Consider the following 21,059-nt stretch of genomic DNA (forward strand, 5'->3'; position numbering starts at 1 on the left):
ATACATAAACATGCCAACCAAATGATAGAAAAACAATATAAACTGCTAGTAATTCTCACACCCCTATCAGCAACTGGGATGTGATTTAACTTGAAAGAGAAAAACTGGAGGCTTGGAAAAGTCCTTCAACTCATCACTCTATAGATAGCTTCTTCATCTTATTCTTTCTCCATAAACCAAATCAAAATAGTCATCATATATTCAGATAAAAATAAAAAATTAAAACTAAAGGCAGGGCATTGAAATGCTGAAATCTGAAAAATCAAGTTTTTAAAAATATCCTATACAATATAAGGAGACACTGCTAGAAACAGAATTATAGCACCACTTCTTCTAAACATTATTTCACTACACTGATATGCTGGACCTCATTGTCTTTCATGGATACACCTAAAAACGCAGAGGAAGAACCTATTAACATTTGGCAAAACCAAACAGGCTTGCAAGAACTCACAGATAGGTTTCCATAACGCAGCACAGAAAAACAAGTGGTTAAACAAAGTGGGAAAATTAAACTGGCAGTGAGATACAACAGTCATGTAGCAGCGATTCCTAAATGTGAGTCGTGAAAATATACCCAACGTTGTGACACAGGATTTTAAAAGAACATTCTTTCTTTGGAACTACAACTAATGAAAGCTTATGAAAGTATCCTCTTTAAAATGCACTAAATATATCTAAAATATAGGCAGATGTATAAGTTTACCTAAAACATAAACATATTGTACCTTTCTCTGCTGCTTTCTGAAGAGCTTCTTCAATTCGGGATAGCTCCTTCTGTTTAATATCTTGCAAGGATTTTTCTTCTTTTTCAGCATCATATTTAATACCTAAAAATATACAGTTAGTTCACACATTAAAAATGCAATGATCAGATAAATAGGAAAAGTTTGACTCATTATCGTGAATGTATCGGTACTTTAAGTCTTGTAAGCCATTTTTTTGAAGTCAAAAGGGCCACAATCTTTAAATTGGTTTTACAAAAAGTTTAAACATAAATAAATGATCCCTATTTATTTACAAAGCTTTTATCAAAAGAGAAAGGACGGAAAGAAAGGAATTAAAGGGAGAAAGAATGGGGTACTGGGTGGCTCCATCAGGTAAACATCTGACTCTTGATTTCAGCTCAGGCCATGATATTACTCTTTGTGGGATCAAGCCCCACTCCGCTGGCAGTGCAGAGCCTAATTGGGATTCTCTCCACCCCTCTTGTTACGAGGGGAAAATGGAGAAACAGCAGGCAGGCAGAAAATTTCCAGTCGTCCTGTCTGAGGGGTAAAATTTTGAGTAACTATAAAAACACATAATATCCAAAACTAGATGGTATCAAAACAGATTGATAAAAACTTTTAGAAAATAATTCAAGAATATCTACCAACAATCAGAAAATATGATTTCATTTTTATCCAGTAATTTCATTTCTGATCACATATCCTAAGGAAATAACACCAAAGAATAAAAATGATATCTCTAAGAATAAGATGTTTATAATGTTCAATGTAATAACCTAAAACAGGAGGCAGCTCATGATGGAATTTCCTATAGACTTTCAAAAGTATCACTATCCCATATCAAAAATATATAATTAAGTAAAAAAGCCAGATCCATGTTGTATATATAGTGTGATTGTGATAAATATCAAATTGAGTAGGTATAAAGAACAAAAAGCAAAATTTAACAAATATAAATAAAAAACTGTGTTTGCTTTATGGCTGGGAAAACAAGTATTTTTCCATAAAATATCCAAACTTTTCTAAACATTATATTGTTCTTACAACTGAAAAAGAAACAATCATAAGAAAAGGTATTACTTAAGTAAACATTATTGCTTTGCAACATTCGTTAAAAAATTAAAATACTATCATTTACAATTTTAAAAACTACCTATTTCACACTCATTTTTGAATGAACCCTCGCTCAAAACCAGAGGCAACGAAACGGGAAAACTTTTCCATTCTTGAAATTTCTAGCTTAACACATCAGTATATTTTTAAAAACTTATTTCATTTCATTCTCTAAAAGTAAAGTATTTAATACATCTTAACTTAAAAGTAAGACTTAGTTGCAAAATAACTACTCATAGAGAAGAGATTAAACTTAACAAATGGTTGGAATTATTCTTTCCAAAAGTAACATAAGAATATTTAATATACAAATGTGGCAATACATATGTGTGTGTGTAAAGTATATGCATATGCATACATATATGATTAGTTTATTTAAAGTAACTTCTACTTTATTAAACCTACTAAAACATTTTGCCCAGATAAAAATTTCAGTTCACTGTGCTGTTACTGAATGGTTATAACCTAAAACAACATACTTGCTCCAGGGACAACAAGGAGGTAGAGACCTTCTAGGGTCGCAACAACTGCTTCTCCGTAAAGGTTCTTCCAAGGAATCTTCAAAGTTAATTTATCTAAAACAAAACAAAACAAAACATAATTTTAACCTTAAATTCTTATTTGGGCTACTCCAGAAGATACACATTCCCCACTTTCCATTTAGAGAAAAAAATGTAACACAATCTTCATGCATATAGTATGTTTATCACTCAGAAAAAAAAAGAAAAACTCCAACAATGAAATTTACAAAAATCTCTTCCATATTTGTAACTATTCACATTGTGCTTTATATTTTTCAAACTTTCTGATAAGTATAATTTCATTTAATATTCCCCAACTGCAGGAAGAATGAGGCAGCTATTAATTCAATTTTTTAAAAAATTCAAACTCAGTCCCAGAGAAGGTAAAAGAATCACATAAGTCTACCCAAGTCATCAGTGTGGTGCAGCATGTACTACCAGAATCACCGGTACTTTTAAATAAAGATGCCCAATGTTTGGGGCTCCTGGGTGGCTCAGGTCATTGAGCATCCAACTTTGATTCTCATGATCTCACAGTTCAGGAGTTCAAGGCCCACATCCAGCAATATGCTGACAGCTCAGAGCCTGGAGCCTGCTTCAGATTCTGTGTCTCCCTTTCTCTTGTCCCCCACCCCCATCCCATCCTGCATACTCTCTCTTTCTCTCTCTTAAAAATAAGTTATAAAAAAAATTTTAATAAAAAAAAAGATGCCCAAAGTTCAAAGAACTGTTAAACAGGATAATAAACTGAAGAGGAAATAAAATAATGTAATGTAAGGGACGGTATTTTGATTCACCTTCATGGCTTATGTAAGCAAGACAGTTTTACCTGGGAATTTATTCCCAGGCTTAAAATCTCAAATTACTTCTCAATTTAAATTGTATTTTTCTTCAGTTTATAAACCTACTGAATTTCCTACATGGCTCCCATGTTGGGGGGACTCTCGAAGTAATGCCAGTATACTTTGGGCCATTTCTAAGTCTGATGACTTTATAGTGAGAACCACCTATATTTGTAACAGATACTGTTACAAATGTGATTTACTCAAGAACTCCTAAAAAGTTGATTTGATTTCCTTTATGGTGAGCATGAGACTGAAAAGTGGGAAATGCCCCTCAGCCTAACAAAAAGAGATTGTCTGTTCCCTATACCTTTTCTTCTCTCCATTTACCCTAACTCCTTATCTTCTCATCCTTTATTATCCAGAATTCCATTGGAATTGAGTTAGTTATATTACTGCCTCCCATTGATAGAACAGAAAAGGTTTAAATTTTTAAGTGAAAGAATAACCAATGATCACCACAAATATGTCTAGCTCTCAGAACATGAAAGCTTTCTTGAGCTTACAAAGCCACTGACTTTATAGGTCACGTGTAATATTTTAACATAAAAGAAATTTAGTGACTAATGTAAGTACTCCATAAACCAAAAAAAGGGATAAGTATTAAAAAAAATATGCTTTGCATCCTTATATGTAAAGGTTCAATGAGTAACCCTGAAGAGAGCCTTTAAATTCTCATAAAACTTTAAAAGGGTAAAGAACAAATTCTGAAAGATTAGCAAACCTCTTCTAAAATATAAATCTAGTTCTAATAACAAAATGAATAATATAAAAGTTCTTTAGTCAAATATAACTCATCAATACCCTGGAAATGCAGTTTCAATACTATGTCCTAATTTTAGATCTCTCTAACTTCCTTGAAGACAAACTCATATTCAACCTTGCCTCTCCCACACGTACTTACACAGTCTCATAGCAATGTGTGCGCAAATATCTCAAAGGTAAAAGAATGGATGAAAGGCTATAACTTCACTCTAGGATGTCAGTTAAGCACACAGGACCGCAATACTTCTGGATATCACCACAGCTAAGTATCACACCTTCACACAATATAAGGCTCTGTGTAACCAACAAACAAGAAAAATAATGCATGCCCTAGGGATGCTTTCAATCTAGGGAGTGTCTCCTGTTTGAAGAGACAGAAACATAAAAATGGTACTTTATATTAAAAGGAACACATGTAGGTGATATAAAGTAGACTCAAACAAAAGTATTCGAGTAATTGCTAAGAGATGCTAGAATAGCGAAAGGCAAACAAAACCTTCACTGAATACAAATAAATGCAGGCCAGTGATGTGGTGAAGTAGCAGGGTGACAGAGGGGAAGGACGGATGGTGGCATAAGTGAAAATTCCAAGGTAACAGCAAGTTGTCTAGTGTTGTAACACACACTTAAAAAAAGTAAAAATCAGGTAGTATGAAATAGTTGAGAGGACTTCACAGATTAACATCTTACTAAAAAATTTTTTCAACAAAGATGTATGCTTACTTATGGATGATCCTAGTCTAAGAGTTTAGCTGCAAAGACTTTCTACTTACCAAGACATATCCTCTCTACCACAATGCTGCATAATATATCCAGTGAAATGGTTGAACAAAATATAAAGGAAAGAAGCTATGCTTACACTTTATTTACTAGAGTTTGCCAATTATACTACTTTCACATATAAAGAAAAAGCATACAAAACTTAGATATCAATTTGGAAAATCAAGATATATTTTTGTGTAGTAGAACCAAAGCCCAGAAACCATCATTGCTATTCAAATGTCCTTCCTTTTTAGAGGGTAGACACGTTGAAGTATTTATGCATTACATATAACATATACGAGGATCAGAACTCCAAAAGTTCTAACCAACGTAAGCCAAAAATCTCTCACGTTTTTGTTCAAGCTAAAAAAAATTTTAGATTAAATAACAGGAAAAATAAAAGCCTAAAAGGACTAAGAATAATTCAAATGACAAGTACTTACCAATCTGGCCAGCTTTGACTTTAAAAGGAACATCCAATTCACTCTTCAAAAGGAAGAAAAAATTTAAAAGACAAATTATTAAGCTCCCTCCTAATTTAAATACACAATCAGCTCAAAGTTCAAACATAAAACAAATTTCCTCTATCTGCGTACCTCATAAAGGAAAAAAGGGTTTCCACTGACTTAAATTTGACTTTGAGGAAAGAATTCCCAAGAGAAACAAAACTACAAATAGGAACAATAGAAAAAGAGTGTGTAGTTAAAGAAAGTAATTGGGTAAATTGGTTACTTGCTTTAATAAAACAAACCAAAACAGAAGAAATTTCATGAATTTTTAAATAACAGATGGAGGCTGCTGATCTGAAATATTAGAACAGGAAGAGTCCTTTCACAAAAGTTAGCTGAAAACAATAACCGAACAACTATTTTCTCTCAAATAAAACATTGAGTAAATAAAAGAATCTTAAAAGAGAGACGCCTGGGTGGATCAGTCAATTAAGTGGTCAGTTGTTGGTTTCCGCACAGGTCATGATCTTCCAGCTTGTGACTTGGCGCCCACACTGGGCTCTACACTGGAAACATGGAGCATGCTTGGGGTTCTCTCTCCTTCTCTCTCTGCTCCTCCCCTCTTGTTCTCTCTGTCTCCCTCAAAATAAATAAATAAACTTAAAAAAAAAAAGAATCTTAAAAGGAAAAGTAGATTCCCAACTCATGATTTGCCAAGTTAGCATTTATTTTCGATAAGTTATTGACAAGTTCCAATCAAAAATATAAATAAACTTTCCCTTATCTGGATTCCAAACCACTAAAAAGTACAAATAACTTTTTTACTCAGAGTACTAAACAATAACTGATATTTACAATGATTACTTGAGTCTTCAGAATTATTAAAAATTAACCCAATCAGAACAGCCTTTCCGTTAGATATATACCTTAGTACATACAAATACTAACACTCTGGTGACTGAAATACAGTAGTAGGTAACAATTAACTAAAATAATTAATTTACCCAATCATCTGATTTCTGAAGTATTCTAGGTGAACAGGAAGTGAACACAACACGGATCTTTTTCTAGACCAAAAAAGAAAATTCCTCACTGGTGCTAAGAGAGCAGCTCTACACCCAAGGCAGCCATGGCGGTGGGGGGTGGGCAAAGGGGAATACATTCATATTATATCGTATATTATACCTGATGCAACCTCTAAACTATACACTTCTAAAATACCCCTATATTTTAGAGGTGCCTGGGTGGCTCAGTTGAGCATTGGATTTTAGCTCAAGTCATGATCTCACAGTTTGTGGATTCAAGCCCCATGATGGGCTCTGTACTGACAGCTCAGAGCCTAGAGCCTGCTTCAGATTGTGTGTCTCCCTCTCTCTCCGCCCCTCCCCCACTTATGTGCATGGTTGTCCTCTCTCTCTCTCTCTCTCACAATAATAAATAAACATTTAAAAAGTGTATATTTTATACATACAGGATATGACCTCTAAACTATACACTTCTAAAAGTTTGGTCTCATGGTCATTTTGAAGTAATGAAATAATTTTTCATGAAATAATTTTTCCTATATAAAGGAAGAAAATTTAAATATTTTGAGTGCCCACTACTTGCCAGCCTCTCTACTTTTAATCTTATTCAAGCCATAAAGCACAGAGATATTATATCATTTATATTATTAACTCCAATTTATAGATGATTAAACTGATGCTCATAGAAATTGAGAAACTTGTCAAAAGTCACATAGGTGATAGAAGGGCAGAGCTACCACCGAAACCCAGGCTAGCAGACCTACAAGAGCTATGCCCTTTCCACTACACCAAGTTCTTTTCAGTTTAACAAAATAAGTTGTGACGCCTCATGACAAAATTCTATTCCTAGGATCTTCAATATCCAAAATTAGTTGCCTGAGACCAGTCATGTAACCACTTTGGGCGTAAGACCCTCCTTAATTACATAGTTCATCTTGTAGAAATCCAGCCAGAAGTCAAAGCTAAGATTATAAAACATACCGTAGGCTGTTAGAAATCTAACCCATTAATTAAAGAGTAAACTCATTAATTAAAGAGTAAAGAGTGACTTAATAAAATCAAGTTAAGCCCAAAAGGATAAAAAGCCTAACAGGGAGGGAGGGGGAGTAGAAAATGGAAAGTTAGAATCTAAAAAAAAATGTACTTTGATGTCTTAATATTATCATAATATTATAAGGCTGGACTGTCAATGTATTTCCAAAAAGACAAGTATTCATTTGATAAACTGTTAAAAATCAAGCCCTTATTTATAAAAAAAAAAAAAAATGTAAAGACAACTCTGAAGAAAACTATTTCAAACAAGACAAATGTTTTCGGTCAACATAAGTCAAGAAAAAACATTCCACTTTCTGTAAGATATTATTTTGATCATCATGAAAAAAATTTTTAATTTTATTCTAAGAACTTCCTATAGCAAACAGTTAAACAAGTAATCCTTTTCTGAGTGACTCAATTACTTTATCTGGGACCTGGTACCAGATACCAAGAGTTTCTGAGAGTTTACCAAATTTACTCAGTAATCAACATAGTTTGAAAGCTTACCAGAGCATTTTCTTTTATCTGTAGGTTATCTAAAGCCACATTACCTTTAAAAAAAGAAAAAGAGGAAAAATATGAAATTAAAATACCAATTATATATATGAAAGTATAACCTTTCATAATAAGTAGCAAACACTATGACACTATACTAAGTACTAAGAAGACAATAGTAAGCAAAGCACACTTCAAAAATTTAAGAAGCTACTAACACAAAGCATTGCTATATATGGACAATTATTAGTGGTAGCATATTTTAGGTTAGTCCAATGCAAACAAAATTACAAAATATTTAAACTGGCCAACATTCAAATAGACAATGAGAAAGAATCTGGAAACTTTCAGACTGAAGAAATTTAGAACCAAAGAAAATATCTATCATTTTGAATGATTAAGCCAAAAACCTAAAAAAAGAGAAAAGAAAAAAGAAAAAAAGGACATAAGAAATGACTATAAGGAACAGATAAATTATCCTGTAACCTGGTATTCTTTTCTTAATTATGGTATCAATTAACATTTTCTATAGGAATATAATGTTGGTCTTTTAAAACTCCAAACATCCTACCCTCCCAATAATTATCGTTTATGGTCCTCATGTTAACTTTTTTTTTTTTTAAGTAAATTCTACACCTAACATGAGGCTCAAACTTAGGACCCCAAGATGAAGAAATCACACGCTCTACTGGTGGACCAGCCAAGCGTCCGTACTGTTTCAATGTTTAACTAGTCCAACTCTTCTTAAATCTACTCAGATGTTACATTACAAAAACTAAAATCATAATGATACTATTACATTACTCCAGTTTTAAACCCTGTACCTGTGTTTGTTGATATAGGGCACTTAAATAGTCTTGCTTACATACAAAATCCACTAAACTGCATGCTTTTCTGGAGATATATATGCATGAGTTTAACAGTCTATATCCTCAGAATGTCAGTAATTCCATTTTCATAAAAAATAATTTATAAGACTAAGATTAAAATCCCTCCTAAATATCAACCATTTTATATTTAACTGAATATTGAGGAAAAAGATTTAATTTCTTGTTTCTACTTCATGATAACATAATAATTCCATTTCACTTAAATTCTCTAAAGGTTAATAAAACTCTCATTTCAATATTAAATGCAAGCATGAGTTATTCAGTTATACATTTTCTTAATCACTCATTACACATTTATGTTTTTTAAAATGCTATACTTTCTATGCTATCCATAAATATTTTTCAGTCAAGTAATTTTTCCCCCATAGTATTCTGGAGCAAATCAAAAAGAATATTTAGTTCTATTATTCCATTGCTAGAGATGTATTTTTCCCCAGATCAGATTTTTTCAAATAAACATTTATTAACCACCTACTACGAGTTAGGTACTAAAGAGAGAGATGACAAGAACAACATCCTTGCTATTGAGGAGCTCACAATCTAGCAAAGGAGACTAAATTTCTAAAATTCTATAAATACTCTCTGGGCATCCCAGAAGAAGAGTACACAAGATGCAAAGAAGAGATATCTAATTGCCCAGAGAGGTCAAGAACTTCCCGTGACAGTTGAGGCTAGAAGGCCAAAGAAACATTTCCTGGGTGGATAAGAAAACAGTGCAAACATGCATGCATGAGTAAGACATACTTTAGAAACCACATGTGATTTGGTGTAGCTCAAGGGTGTGAGAAAAGGATAGGAGATAAAGTCAGAAAGGCTGGCAGGAGCCAGACTAATGAAGAGCTTTTAGGATGAAAATGAAAAGTTCACCCTGGTCACAACACAGAGATGAGATGCATATAACAAGAATGATAAAATTGGAGCTAAATTTTAGAGCCATTGCTCTACCCTTCTGAGAAATAACCATGGATCTGTCCAAACAATTAAGCTACAAAGATATTGTAGTATTGGTTGTAACAGCAGAAAAATGGATGAATGGGAGAGAGGGAGGACCCGAAGCACTAAATGTCCAAGAAGAAGGCATAAATGATAATACAGCTATAATGTAGAGCAAAAAATGTTGACAGACATGGGAAAATGTTCACAAAATATTAAGTTTTAAAATAAGGTCAAAGAATGCTCAGATTGCTCCAATCTGATATAATTTAAAAAGTACATATATACATACATACAAAGAAAACTGTAATACTAGACACCATAATGACCACAGTGGTTTATTTCCATATATTAAGGTTCATTTGCTATACATGCATTTTACATTTCCTAAAATTAACTGACGAAAGTTGCAGAAAAGGAGAGAAGATAAGAAGTCTCACAAAGGGGAATAAATAAAACACTGTCAGCATTATAACAGGAGGAAAGGGAAGGAAGACAGGCAGTCAGACAGCTTCTACAACACTAAAGAGAAATTAAAACCTGAAATGGTAACTGCAGGGTCAAATAGGTAGAGTCGGAGTAAGAAGTTATTTCACAGGTAGAAATGACAAGGTGACATCAATGCAGGGATAATAAAGTAGTCATGGAAAAGTAACATGTGTTCTGGAATTGGAAAACAAAAATCCTTAAGAAGTTTTATACAGGGTACATGGGTGGCTCAGTCTGTCAGGCATCCTACATCAGGTCATGATCTTGCAGTTTGGTGAGTTCAAGCCCCGAGTCAGGCTCTATGCTAACAGCTCCAAGCCTAGAGCCTGCTTCAGATTCTGTGTCTCCCTGTCTCTGCCCCATCCCTGCCCCTGATGTCTCTCTCTCTCTCAAAAATAATAAATGTACAAAACTTACATAAAATAGAAACATTCTTGGATTTAATTCTGTCAGATGATGAATTATAAATAATTCAAGCCAAAAGAAGTAAACTCCACAGATGCTAGTATGTATTTGAAGCAATCCAAACTAGTTTAAGAAGATCTAAGGACCATATATAGACCTATAAACTTGGTCATAAATTTGCACTGCTCTACCCAATGATTTTCACTAGTGGGTCAAGTGTCACCAGACATGCTCAGAAATAACCTGCATTAGATACAGAGTATTTCTTTAACAATTATTAAGATGCTAACTTGATGAGTGTAAAAATACAAATGCACTTAAAAAAGTGTGCTGTTTCTATTACAGTGGCACTCTGATTCTTTAAAGAAGAGATGGTATTTAAATGTGAATTACTGAAAATTACCAATATGGCAAACAGACCTGTACAAGTATATTTAGAAAGTCTGACAAAAAGAGGTAATAGTAATAACTGCTAACAGGTAGGATTAATAATTTTTAATTAATATTTTTTAGTATTTTCCAGTTTTAATAATAACCAGATAACAGTTTTACATTAAAATTATATAAACTAAAATAAGAAATGGAAAACAAAACAAAGATAAATTCTTTTTATTTTTTTTAAGTAATCTCTATATCCAATGTGGGACTTGAACTCAATAACCCTGAGATCAAGAGTTACATGCTCTACAGGTTAAGCCAGTCAGATACCCTTGTAAACAAGTTCTAATGTCAACAGGAACTCAGAATATTTTATATACATTCTTCCTACATCTAATATCTACCTTACTTACAAAACTTTTTTTTTTTTAATCTATTTCTAGGGGCACCTGGGTGACTGAGTTAGTTAAACATCTGACTTGGCTCAGGTCATGGTCTTGTGGTTCATGGGTTCGAGACCCACATCAGGCTCTATGCTGACAGCTCAGGGCTTGGAGCCTGCTTCAGAGTCTGTGTCTCCCTCTCTTTCTGCCCCTCCCCTGCTCTTCCTCTGCCTCTCTATAAAATGAATACATGTTAAAAAAAAATTTTGGGGGGGGGCCTGGGTGGCTCAGTCCATTGAGCATCCAACTTCGGCTCAGGTCATGATCTCACAATTCGTAGGTTCGAGCCCCACGCTGGGCTCTGTGCTGACAGATCAGAGCCTGGAGCCTGCTTCTGATTCTGTGTGTCCCTCTCTCTATGTCCCTCCCCTGTTCATGCTCTGTCTCTATCTCTCAAAAATAAATAAATGTTACAAAAAAAATTTTTTAAGTTACATTCAAAAAAATTTTCTTATCTATTTCTGTTACATAGAGTCTAGCAAACAAATGCATACTTCCTCTCTGAAAAATGTGAATGCTATCTAACAGTAAATACAACAATGAAATAAGAATGACACATTTAATACATTATTTGCACTGAAGGAGGAGCCACTGGTCCTAATACAAAGAAAATGGGAGGAATAGCAGTATATTGCAGATTAACACCAGGTTATAAGTGCATTCATTCATTCAACCAGTATATCTAGGTCAGGCACTGTGCTAATATGTACTCTTCCACTAACCTGCGTGTTTTTCTGCAGATATACATGTAGGAGTTTAATAGTCCACATCCTCAGAATGTCAGAAATCCCATTTACATAAAAAAAATTTATAAGACTAAGATTAAAGCCCCTCCTAAAGATCAACCATTTTCTATATGACTGAATATTGAGGAAAAAGATTTAATTTCTTGTCTCTACTTCAAGATAACATAATAATTCCATATACATGCAAATAACTCTACTGCTATAGCCAGATGGAGGGCTAAGAACATAGGCCATATAAATTTCCTGAAAATCTTGTCAAATCCTTAATTTTTTTTAATGTTTATTTTTGAGTCAGAGCACGAGCGGGGGAGGGGCAGAGAGAAAGAGAGAAACAGACTCTCAAGTAGGCTCCAGGCTCTGAGCTGTCAGCACAGAGCCCTATACGGGGCTGGAACTCCTGAACCATGAGATCATGACCTGAGCTCAAGTCAGATGGTTAACTCACTGAGTCACCCAGGTGCCCCTGTGTCAAATCTTTAAAATAAACAAAAAAAGAAAAAAGAACATGAAGAATAATTGGAGAGGGGACAGATAAACTAGATAAACAACACTGCCAGCAAGGAAGGCACGAAAGCCAATCCCGCAATCAGGTGCCTCTAATCCCATGAAGTTCCAAAGACACCACAGTGACAGACAAGTAAGAAAGTTCTATGAAGTGATTTCCTTTTATGATTGACAGGCCGGAAGGGTGAGAGTAAGCAGGAAGTATAGTCTGTGTGTAGGAAGAGAAGGTCATTCTCACCCTATGTGATTCTCAGTAATAAACCATCAACATTTGAGATGAGTATACATAGCTAGGGAGTCACATATCAAGTTTCAAAATTAATCCTGAAGGGTATTTTCAGAGGTGCCTTAAATGGTAAATCCTGGACCAGAATCTATCTAGTAATCTTACTAAGAAACCAGAAGATGAAAATGAGGGTAAATCTGTTAACTCAGCAAATGACACCAAGATAAGCAGAGTTGGAGTCACCACAAAAAAATAAAACAGAAATAGAAATGGTAGCTAAATGACAGAAACAACCAAGTTAGTATATTTATAAATAAAAAAGAATGGCAGTGGCAGGGGGCCAGGGGAGCACATGGGTGATTCAGTCAATTCAGTGTCTGACTTGGGCTCAGGTCATGATCACACAATTCATGAGTTCCAGCCCTGAGCCAGGCTCTAGTGCTGACAGCTCAGAGCCTGGAGCCTGCTTTAGATTCTGTGTCTCCCTGTCTCTCTGCCCCTTCCCTGCTCACTATCACGTGCTCCCTCTCTCAAAAATAAACATTAAAAAAATTTTTTTAATTAAATGGTACTGGCATAATATGGAACACACCTAAGTCCAAGAATGGCTTATACAATGCATAAAAACCTACAAAATAAATGAAGATACCTCCAGTCAGAAATAATCCACCTGAACTTTCACAGAAGTTTAGCTATACCTTTCTTATGTGGCCCTTAACTATATAAGTATTTCCCCAACCTGATTACAAACTCCTTACTGATCCTCCCCATAATAAGTGTTCAATAAACATTGACTTGATTCATTACAGTTAAGAACATAAAATCATTCTGTTTTAGAAAACCCTCTCTGATCTATAACATTTCTTGATCAGCCTCCCAATGAAGGAGACAGGAAACAAGAAATCAAGCAAAAGAAACTGAAGCTTAGGGAGGTTAAATGACTGGCCTAAGGAAACTATGTTAACAAACTCTGATGCCCAATGTTTTGCTCAGAACATCACATTGTCTCTCAAAGAGCAGAACAAAATGGGTAGAGAATTTTAATTCAGAAGATAATTCTATCTTCCTTGTGCTATACAAGCACTCAGATGCCTGTGTGGTTGGTGGATCCACTTTTGGTCTCTGCATTTTAAGAGTATGCAAAATCCAAAACCAAAAAGGGGAAATTAAAATCAGACAACTTACTAGGACATAACCACAAAGGATGGACAGAGTCAGCTGATGGCATTGCAAAATGACCATTTTAGAACTTTTTAAAAATCTGTTTTGCCAAAAACAAAAGACAGAAATTCATAAGGTGTTAACTACTCAGAACCATAAAGATTTTTAAACCTAATTCCCTCCCACTTTACATATGAAACAACTGAAGCCTAAAGAGATTAGGTGATGTATCTAAGATTATACAGTTAATGCGTAGCAGTGCTAAGAATAGAACCTATGTCTCCTGATTCCCTGGTCAATGTTCTTAATAAAAAATACAGAAATTAATTCAAAACTGTGATTAAAAACAAAACATAAAAAACCCCACAAACAAAATTGTCATGCCTTATTCCATGAAACTAGCTTTGCATATTGCACAATAATGCAAAATGTATATTTCATTTCTATTTCCTTTATGTATCTATCAGAGACTCATTGTATATTTGATAGTATATCAAAATATTCAGACACATTCATTCTCCAAAGAAGTGAGCTAAACTCAATGACTGAATAATCTTTTAAGCATGAATCAAATAATTTTAATAACCATTGTTTCAGTAAAGAATACTGAAGAAACTATTGTAGCAATTCATTTCAACTGAATCTTTCCAGTGAACCCAAATTAACTTAGTTAATGCAGACTCCTTTTTTTAAGTTTTATTGTTTAAGTAATCTCTATACCCCATGTGGGGCTTGAATTCACAACCCCAAGACCAAGAGGCACACGCCGTTCGGACTCAATCAGCCAGGCACCCCAGCAGACTTCAATGGTTCACAGAGACTTTGTCTTCAGAGAGAAGGGAAAAGGAAAGTAACTCTTACTCTTTCCATTTCCCTATTGAAACAGAAAGTCTTGGAAAAGACAGGCAGAAAGCTGCCAGATAAAGGCTAACCTTTCTCCCTTTCAGGAATATTTCAGGATTCTCTTAATAGTGAGTGAGTACGGCAGAACTTCCTAGCAGAACAGTTACCAAAGAACTAATTTCCAGTTTTATTTCTAGAAAAAGGGTGGATTTTTAATTTATGATGTTATTTAAATGTGTGGTAGGGTATTTTCAGTTTACGTTTTTAAAGACTGCTTTAATTGATAATAACTGACTGTAAGTATATTACAATGGAACTTTGTGTTGTTTATTTTATACACTATGGGACAGGCTACCAAGTGCTGGCTGGAAGGAAGGAGCTAAAAAGAACTCCTCTACAAGTTTAGAAATATCTAGATACTGTTATGTTTTCTCAAGGCACAAAAGAACCAAAGAGACCTGCACTTTCTTGCATTCTCAAGCTACTCTGCAGCTACCTGTTAAGACAAAGTAAAACACTAGATTTGGATTTGCAAATATCAGCATAAGTCTGCAACTTCATTCATCCTGTCACATTTTGTGACTGTGACTCTTTGCTCACCATTTTGAGTGAAGAACCAAGAGGAAAGATACCATGACTATCATTTCCCACACCATGCAGACAGAGCAGGTGGCACAAACACTTATCTAATGAAGGATATCTCTCAGCTCTGGCCTGGTTCAAATCACAAAAGTTGAAAGCCAGAAGAGATGACCTTCTTTAACTAACCCTCTCATTTACAGATAAGAAGCCAACAGTCACGGGTTGGTGACTTGCCAAAAGCCACACAACTACATAGTATCAGAGACAGAACTGGATCCCCAGGTTTCCTCCTTCCTTACGCTGCTCTGCTCCAACAGTATCTGGCAGCTGATGGAAAAGCGTCAGGCGTGAGGTGAAGGACGGTACCGTACAGGCCTGGTGTGCAGAGCCACAACTCTGGGGCCTCTACCTGGCCTCTACTTCCATTACTATCGCCACCCCTTGCACACAATACATCATAGTCTCTACGTATTACTCTATGTGTCAAATGGAAGTGAGCAGAATTCTGAATGAAGGATTTTCCTGCTGACTTTCTACAGTCAATCAACTTTGAAAAATCAAATTAACAACAGTTCTACATTGCAACAATACCACTTAAACCAACTTGCAAAAGGCATGGTGTTTCAACATACCTTTTCAAATACATGTTACTCTTAAAACAATTATATCCTGGACAAAGTTCAAAGGGCTGTGCAATTTGCCTTCAGGTACCAGACTGTGGAGAACGAAAACCTAGACAAACCTTCACTACTTGCACACGCAGCAACACGCCCACCACACACTTCTCCGAACCCTTGAAATCCTGGCTTAGAAACAAGCTGGCAGAGAATGTCAGTATTTTAAGTGTGACTTCAAATGCAAATGGGTTTTTTATTCTTTTAAGAAGTTTGGGAAATAAGAAATGTTTAGATGTGTTGTGCTAGCTCAATACTAAACTGTCACACTATAAACTGTCACACATAATCACACAAATTATGAAAACCCTGAAGTCTGAAGCCTAGAAGAAACATACTCATGAAAACAAAACCAAGTAGGCTGTTTTCCATAACTCAGCTAGGCTTACCACTATTACTATCAATATTAACATTTTAGCAATTATAATTACAAAGGGTTTTTGCATCATTTATGTCACATAGTGTTATTTCCCCCATTTTACAGATAAGGAAACTGAGGCTTAAAGAATTAAAATGTTTTAGGGGCGCCTGGGTGGCTCAGTCAGTTAAGTGTCCGGCTTCGGCTCAGGTCACGATCTCACGGTTCATGGGTTCGAGCCCCGCGTCGGGCTCTGTGCTGACAGCTAGCTCAGAGCCTGGAGCCTGCTTCAGATTCTGTGTCTCCTTCTCTCTCTGACCCTTCTCTGCTTGAGCTGCCTCTCTCTCTGTCTCTCAAAAATAAGTTAAAAACATTAAAAAAAAATTTTAAGAAAGAATTAAAATGTTTTGCCCATGGATCTCACAGCTAGTAAATAAGCAGGGCCCAATTTTCCTATAACAGCAAGAATTTTTATAAGATCATTCTGCTTAAATCCCTATTAAAAAACACAGGAAATGCTTGGCATTAAGAAAAGAAAAAAAGAAAAAGGAACTTTTAAATAAAAACGGGAGGGGGGAGCTTTTTATGCTAGGGGTCAGGGGAGGCAGTTCTCTCTAATTTAAAGACAGTATCCACAATACACTTGCTGATTCTAGACTTCCAAATAAAATTTCCCCATCCTTCTTACTTGACAACTTTTTGTTTATTATGGATTTCACTGTGAATGTCTATGTATGAATATATGCATACTAAAGTGCTTTACAAATTGTTTACACAATATTTTAACTTTTAACTACTTTCTGATATCATCCAAAGATTTCGCTTTGTTATCAACATGATACGTCTCGAAATCACTTAGGACATCTGTTTCTGACTCATTATCAACTTTACGAGGCATATAACATCCTCTAAGTACTTTTTCACTTCTTACTACAAATTGCTCAGCACCCAGAAGTTGTCTTAAAAATGCAGAAGGCAATCTCAATATTCTCCTTAGACTAGAGTTTCTCAACAAACATTTTGGCCCAGATCATTCTTGGCCATGGGGAGCTGTCCTGTATATAGCAGTATGCCGTCCCCAGGATACAGCCGAATGCCTGGGGTCTACCCATCATCCCAGTAGCACACCTCCGCCCCTCAGTGTAACAACCAAAAATGTCTCAGACACTGCCAAATATTCCTTTGGGGCAAAGTCATTTCCAGTTGAAAATCACTGCTTTAGCCTAGTCGAATCCTGCAGTTAAGAAGTATCAATTTAGTTTCCCATTTGTTTCTAAAGAATAGTAAGATCAGGGGTGCCTGGGTGGCTCAATAGGTTAAGCCTTCAACTTCGGCTCAGGTCATGATCTCCCGTTCATGGGCTTGAGCCCTGCATTGGGCTCTGTGCTGACAGCTCAGAGCCTGGAGCCTGCTTCGGATTCTGTGTGTCTCTCTCTATGCCCCTCCCCTTCTCATGCTCTGTCTCTCTCTCTCTGTCTCAAAACTAAATAAAATTAAAAAAAAAAAAAAAAAGGAAAGGAAGATAAGCCCTGTGAAATTCTTTTCTTAGGATGTGAAACTTTAACAATAAAAAAAAAAAAATGAGAACAGCCAAACTCTACAACATACAAACCTTACTTATAAAGCAGTTTCCAAATAAGGTTATATAAAATTTTCAATTCTTTATAAAACTTGTCAGAATCATGGTGTAAGCTTATCTCATTAATATACCAACTTGTTTACCATAAAAAGTTAAAGATACATTTATTTAGGAATATCTTCAGAGGATAGAAATACTCAACTCCTATATTCTGCCTTTCTTTAATAGAACAATTAGTGTTATAAAAATATATATACTGAATAATTGTAAAAGCTTCCTTTATAGGCCACAAAAATAAAAGGTGGCAAAATTTTATAGAAGCAGAGATGTGGACTCATAAGGCTAAGGGAATTCCTGAGTAGACTTCCAGTGGATACAGTTCCTGAAAGAAAGTTGGCCACTGACAGCGTAACTCATTCTAAAAGAAACAAAATGAGATCAAAGAAAAGAAAGTTTGTTTTCCTACATTCATTCAAAAAAAAAAGGAACACGGGTGCCTGGGTAGCTCAGTCAGTTAAGCGTCTGATTCTTAGTAGCGGCTCAGGTCACGATCTCACGGTTTGTGAGTCTGAGTCTCACTTGGGGCTCTGTACGGACGCTGCAGGGCCTCTTTGGGATTCTCTCCCCTCTGCTCTCTGCCCCTATCCCACTTTCTCTCTTAAAATAAGTAAACTTTAAAAAATGAATAAATGACATAATATTGTGGCATTTAAATTTCAGATGTGAAAAAGTTCAAAAACCCCAGGTAGCCTACATCACAATTTCATAGTAAAAACACGTGCAACTAGAATCAGAGTGTTGGCACTGGACATACCCTTAGATGTTACCTATTCCAGTTTCGAATTTTTAAGAAAAGTAAGATTTGGTAGAGAAGAAATCTTTGAATGTATCCATAAACTTTCTTTCTTTTTTAAAAAATCTGAGGTAAATAGGACACAATGTTATACCTTGGTAGATGATTCTGAGTAGTGACCACAAAGAACTATTATATTTGGTGTAATTATTTTTTCTTTTAAAGTTTAAATTAAGGGGCGCCTGGATGGCTTAGTCAGTTAAGTGTCCAACTTCGTCTCAGGTCATGAGCTCACAATTCGAGGGTTCGAGCCCTGCGTCAGGCAGGCTCTCTGCTAACACCTCAGAGCCTGGAGCTTCAGATTCTGTCTCTCCTTCTCTCTCTGCTTCTCCCCCTCTCACACCCAGTGTCTCGCTCCCAAAAATAAACATTAAAAAAAAAAAAAGTTTAAGATGAAGAAACTAAGGCAGAGTAAGGTTAGTGGCTTGTCCAACACAACAACCTAGAACCCAGGTTTCCTAAATCCTAAATTCTAGAAGGAATAATTTGTGTTTAACAGTTATTTTGAAGAAAGAGTTGATTCCTGCAGAAAGAGTTGATTCCTACAGAAGGCACTAGATCATTAATTCCTCACGTATCTCCTTCTCTTTCTCTTGCATTATATTCATGTTGCAGGAGGGCATGTAAACAAAGGAGGTAGTGTTGGGCAAACCACAACTGAACCACTCTAATGATTCAAAGGAGGCTCTGCCACAATCTAGGGCAGTACTCATGGTTCTGTAACATTGCCTAATACAAATAAATGGTTCACATATGTAATTGTAAGTTTTAGGAGCAAAGGCTAAAAAAAAAAAAAAAAAAAAGAGGCGGCACCTGGGTGGCTTAGCTGGTTGAGCATCTGACTTCCATTCAGGTCATGGTCTTAGGGTCTTTGAGTCTGAGCCCCACATCAGGCTCCTTGCAATCCAAGCAGAGCCTGCTTCAGATCCTCTGTCCCCCGCCACTCCCCTGCTTGTGCTCTCTCTCAAAAATACATAAATTGAGGGTGAGGGGAGCACCTGCGTGGATCAGTTAGTTAAGCAGTGACTTCAGCTCAGGTCATGATCTCACCATTCATGGATTCCAACCCCACATCAGGCTCTGTGCTGACAGCTCAGAGTTTGGAGCCTGCTTCAGATTCTGTCTCCCTCTCTCTGCCCCTCCCCCACTTACTCTGTCTCTCCCTCCTCCTCAAAAATACACATTAAAAACTAATTAAAAATTTTTAACTTTATTTAAAAAAAGGAAAACAGGGGAATGAACTTTACTAATATATTGTATTTAACTCAATATAATGAAATATTATTTCAACATATAATCAACATAAAAGATTGAGGAATTACACTTTCTCCTACTATTTTCAAAACTCCATGTCATACTTACAAGTCTCAGTTGGCACTAACTACACTTCAATTACCTAACAGCCAGAGTATCTAGTGGCTACCTCACTGGACAGAGTGGGTCTATATCTATATGTTAACTGAATTAAAATCAGTTTCATCCATTTGAGTGGATTCTTTGGATTTCCTTCCAAAGCTGACAATATTCTCAAAAGTGTTTTGTAGAGTGAAAAAAGTATCCCCATGAGCCCCAAAGCTTAATATGCATAATCAATGCAACTAATGAGTCTCTGTGAAGAGTGCGCATGCATACAACTTACTGTCTACTTCTACACACTCAATGTTGAGGATAGAGACGTTGGGGTACTTTGGGGGCATGCACCTAATTAATGATGCCGGTTGTTGCCTGAATTAGTTTTTTCTGTGGTCCAAAATAAAACTGAAAATATCTTACTGAGATAAGGTAAACATCAACGAAAGAAATTGTTCATTTCAGCTTTCCTCAAAAGCTGAAAGTATTAATAGTAAGAAGCCGTTGGAACAGACCCCTTCCCAAGTCCTGCAATCCTCAAGAGAAGGAAGCCTGTTCCTGCCCGTCATCAAATGCCGAGAAGGTAACTGCGAAACGCAATTTCCTTCTTCTTCTTCCTTGGTACTTTATGAGAGCCTGTGTGAGCACGCAGCCATCCCCAGTGCACGGGGTGCGGGAGCCGAAAGGGTTTCTAAACGCCGTGGGGCCATCGGGCCGGGCGGAAGGCAGCGAGAGGACCCTCCAAGGTGGGCAGCGGGCGGGACAGGGCAGGGGGGGCGCCTCAGGGACGCGAAAGCTGGGGACTCGGGCAGCACCAGCGCGACCCTGCCGCATCTCCCCACCCCAGGCGGGTGCCCTGGCCCCCGAGGCGGCGGCACAGGCCTCCCGGCACCCCGCACCTGCCGTC

The 21,059-nt window shown here is 36.2% G+C and overlaps 1 protein-coding gene across 1 annotated transcript in view; it reads right to left on the bottom strand.

Annotated features, from left to right (window-relative positions):
* The window catches only part of VPS13C (vacuolar protein sorting 13 homolog C), a 173,026-nt gene extending 155,758 nt beyond the window's left edge, over positions 1-17,268 (bottom strand). The window contains exons 1-6 of the mRNA XM_029952250.1: positions 17,168-17,268; positions 15,705-15,814; positions 7,751-7,794; positions 5,178-5,220; positions 2,324-2,419; positions 729-830 (exon numbers count right to left, since the gene is read on the bottom strand). Coding sequence (XP_029808110.1) covers positions 729-830; positions 2,324-2,419; positions 5,178-5,220; positions 7,751-7,794; positions 15,705-15,814; positions 17,168-17,268 — 496 coding nt within the window. The remainder of the gene's footprint in view (positions 1-728; positions 831-2,323; positions 2,420-5,177; positions 5,221-7,750; positions 7,795-15,704; positions 15,815-17,167) is intronic.
* Between the last annotated feature and the right edge of the window lie 3,791 nt (positions 17,269-21,059).

Source organism: Suricata suricatta, chromosome 9, assembly GCF_006229205.1.
Source record: "Suricata suricatta isolate VVHF042 chromosome 9, meerkat_22Aug2017_6uvM2_HiC, whole genome shotgun sequence".
NCBI classification, from domain to species: domain Eukaryota; kingdom Metazoa; phylum Chordata; class Mammalia; order Carnivora; family Herpestidae; genus Suricata; species Suricata suricatta.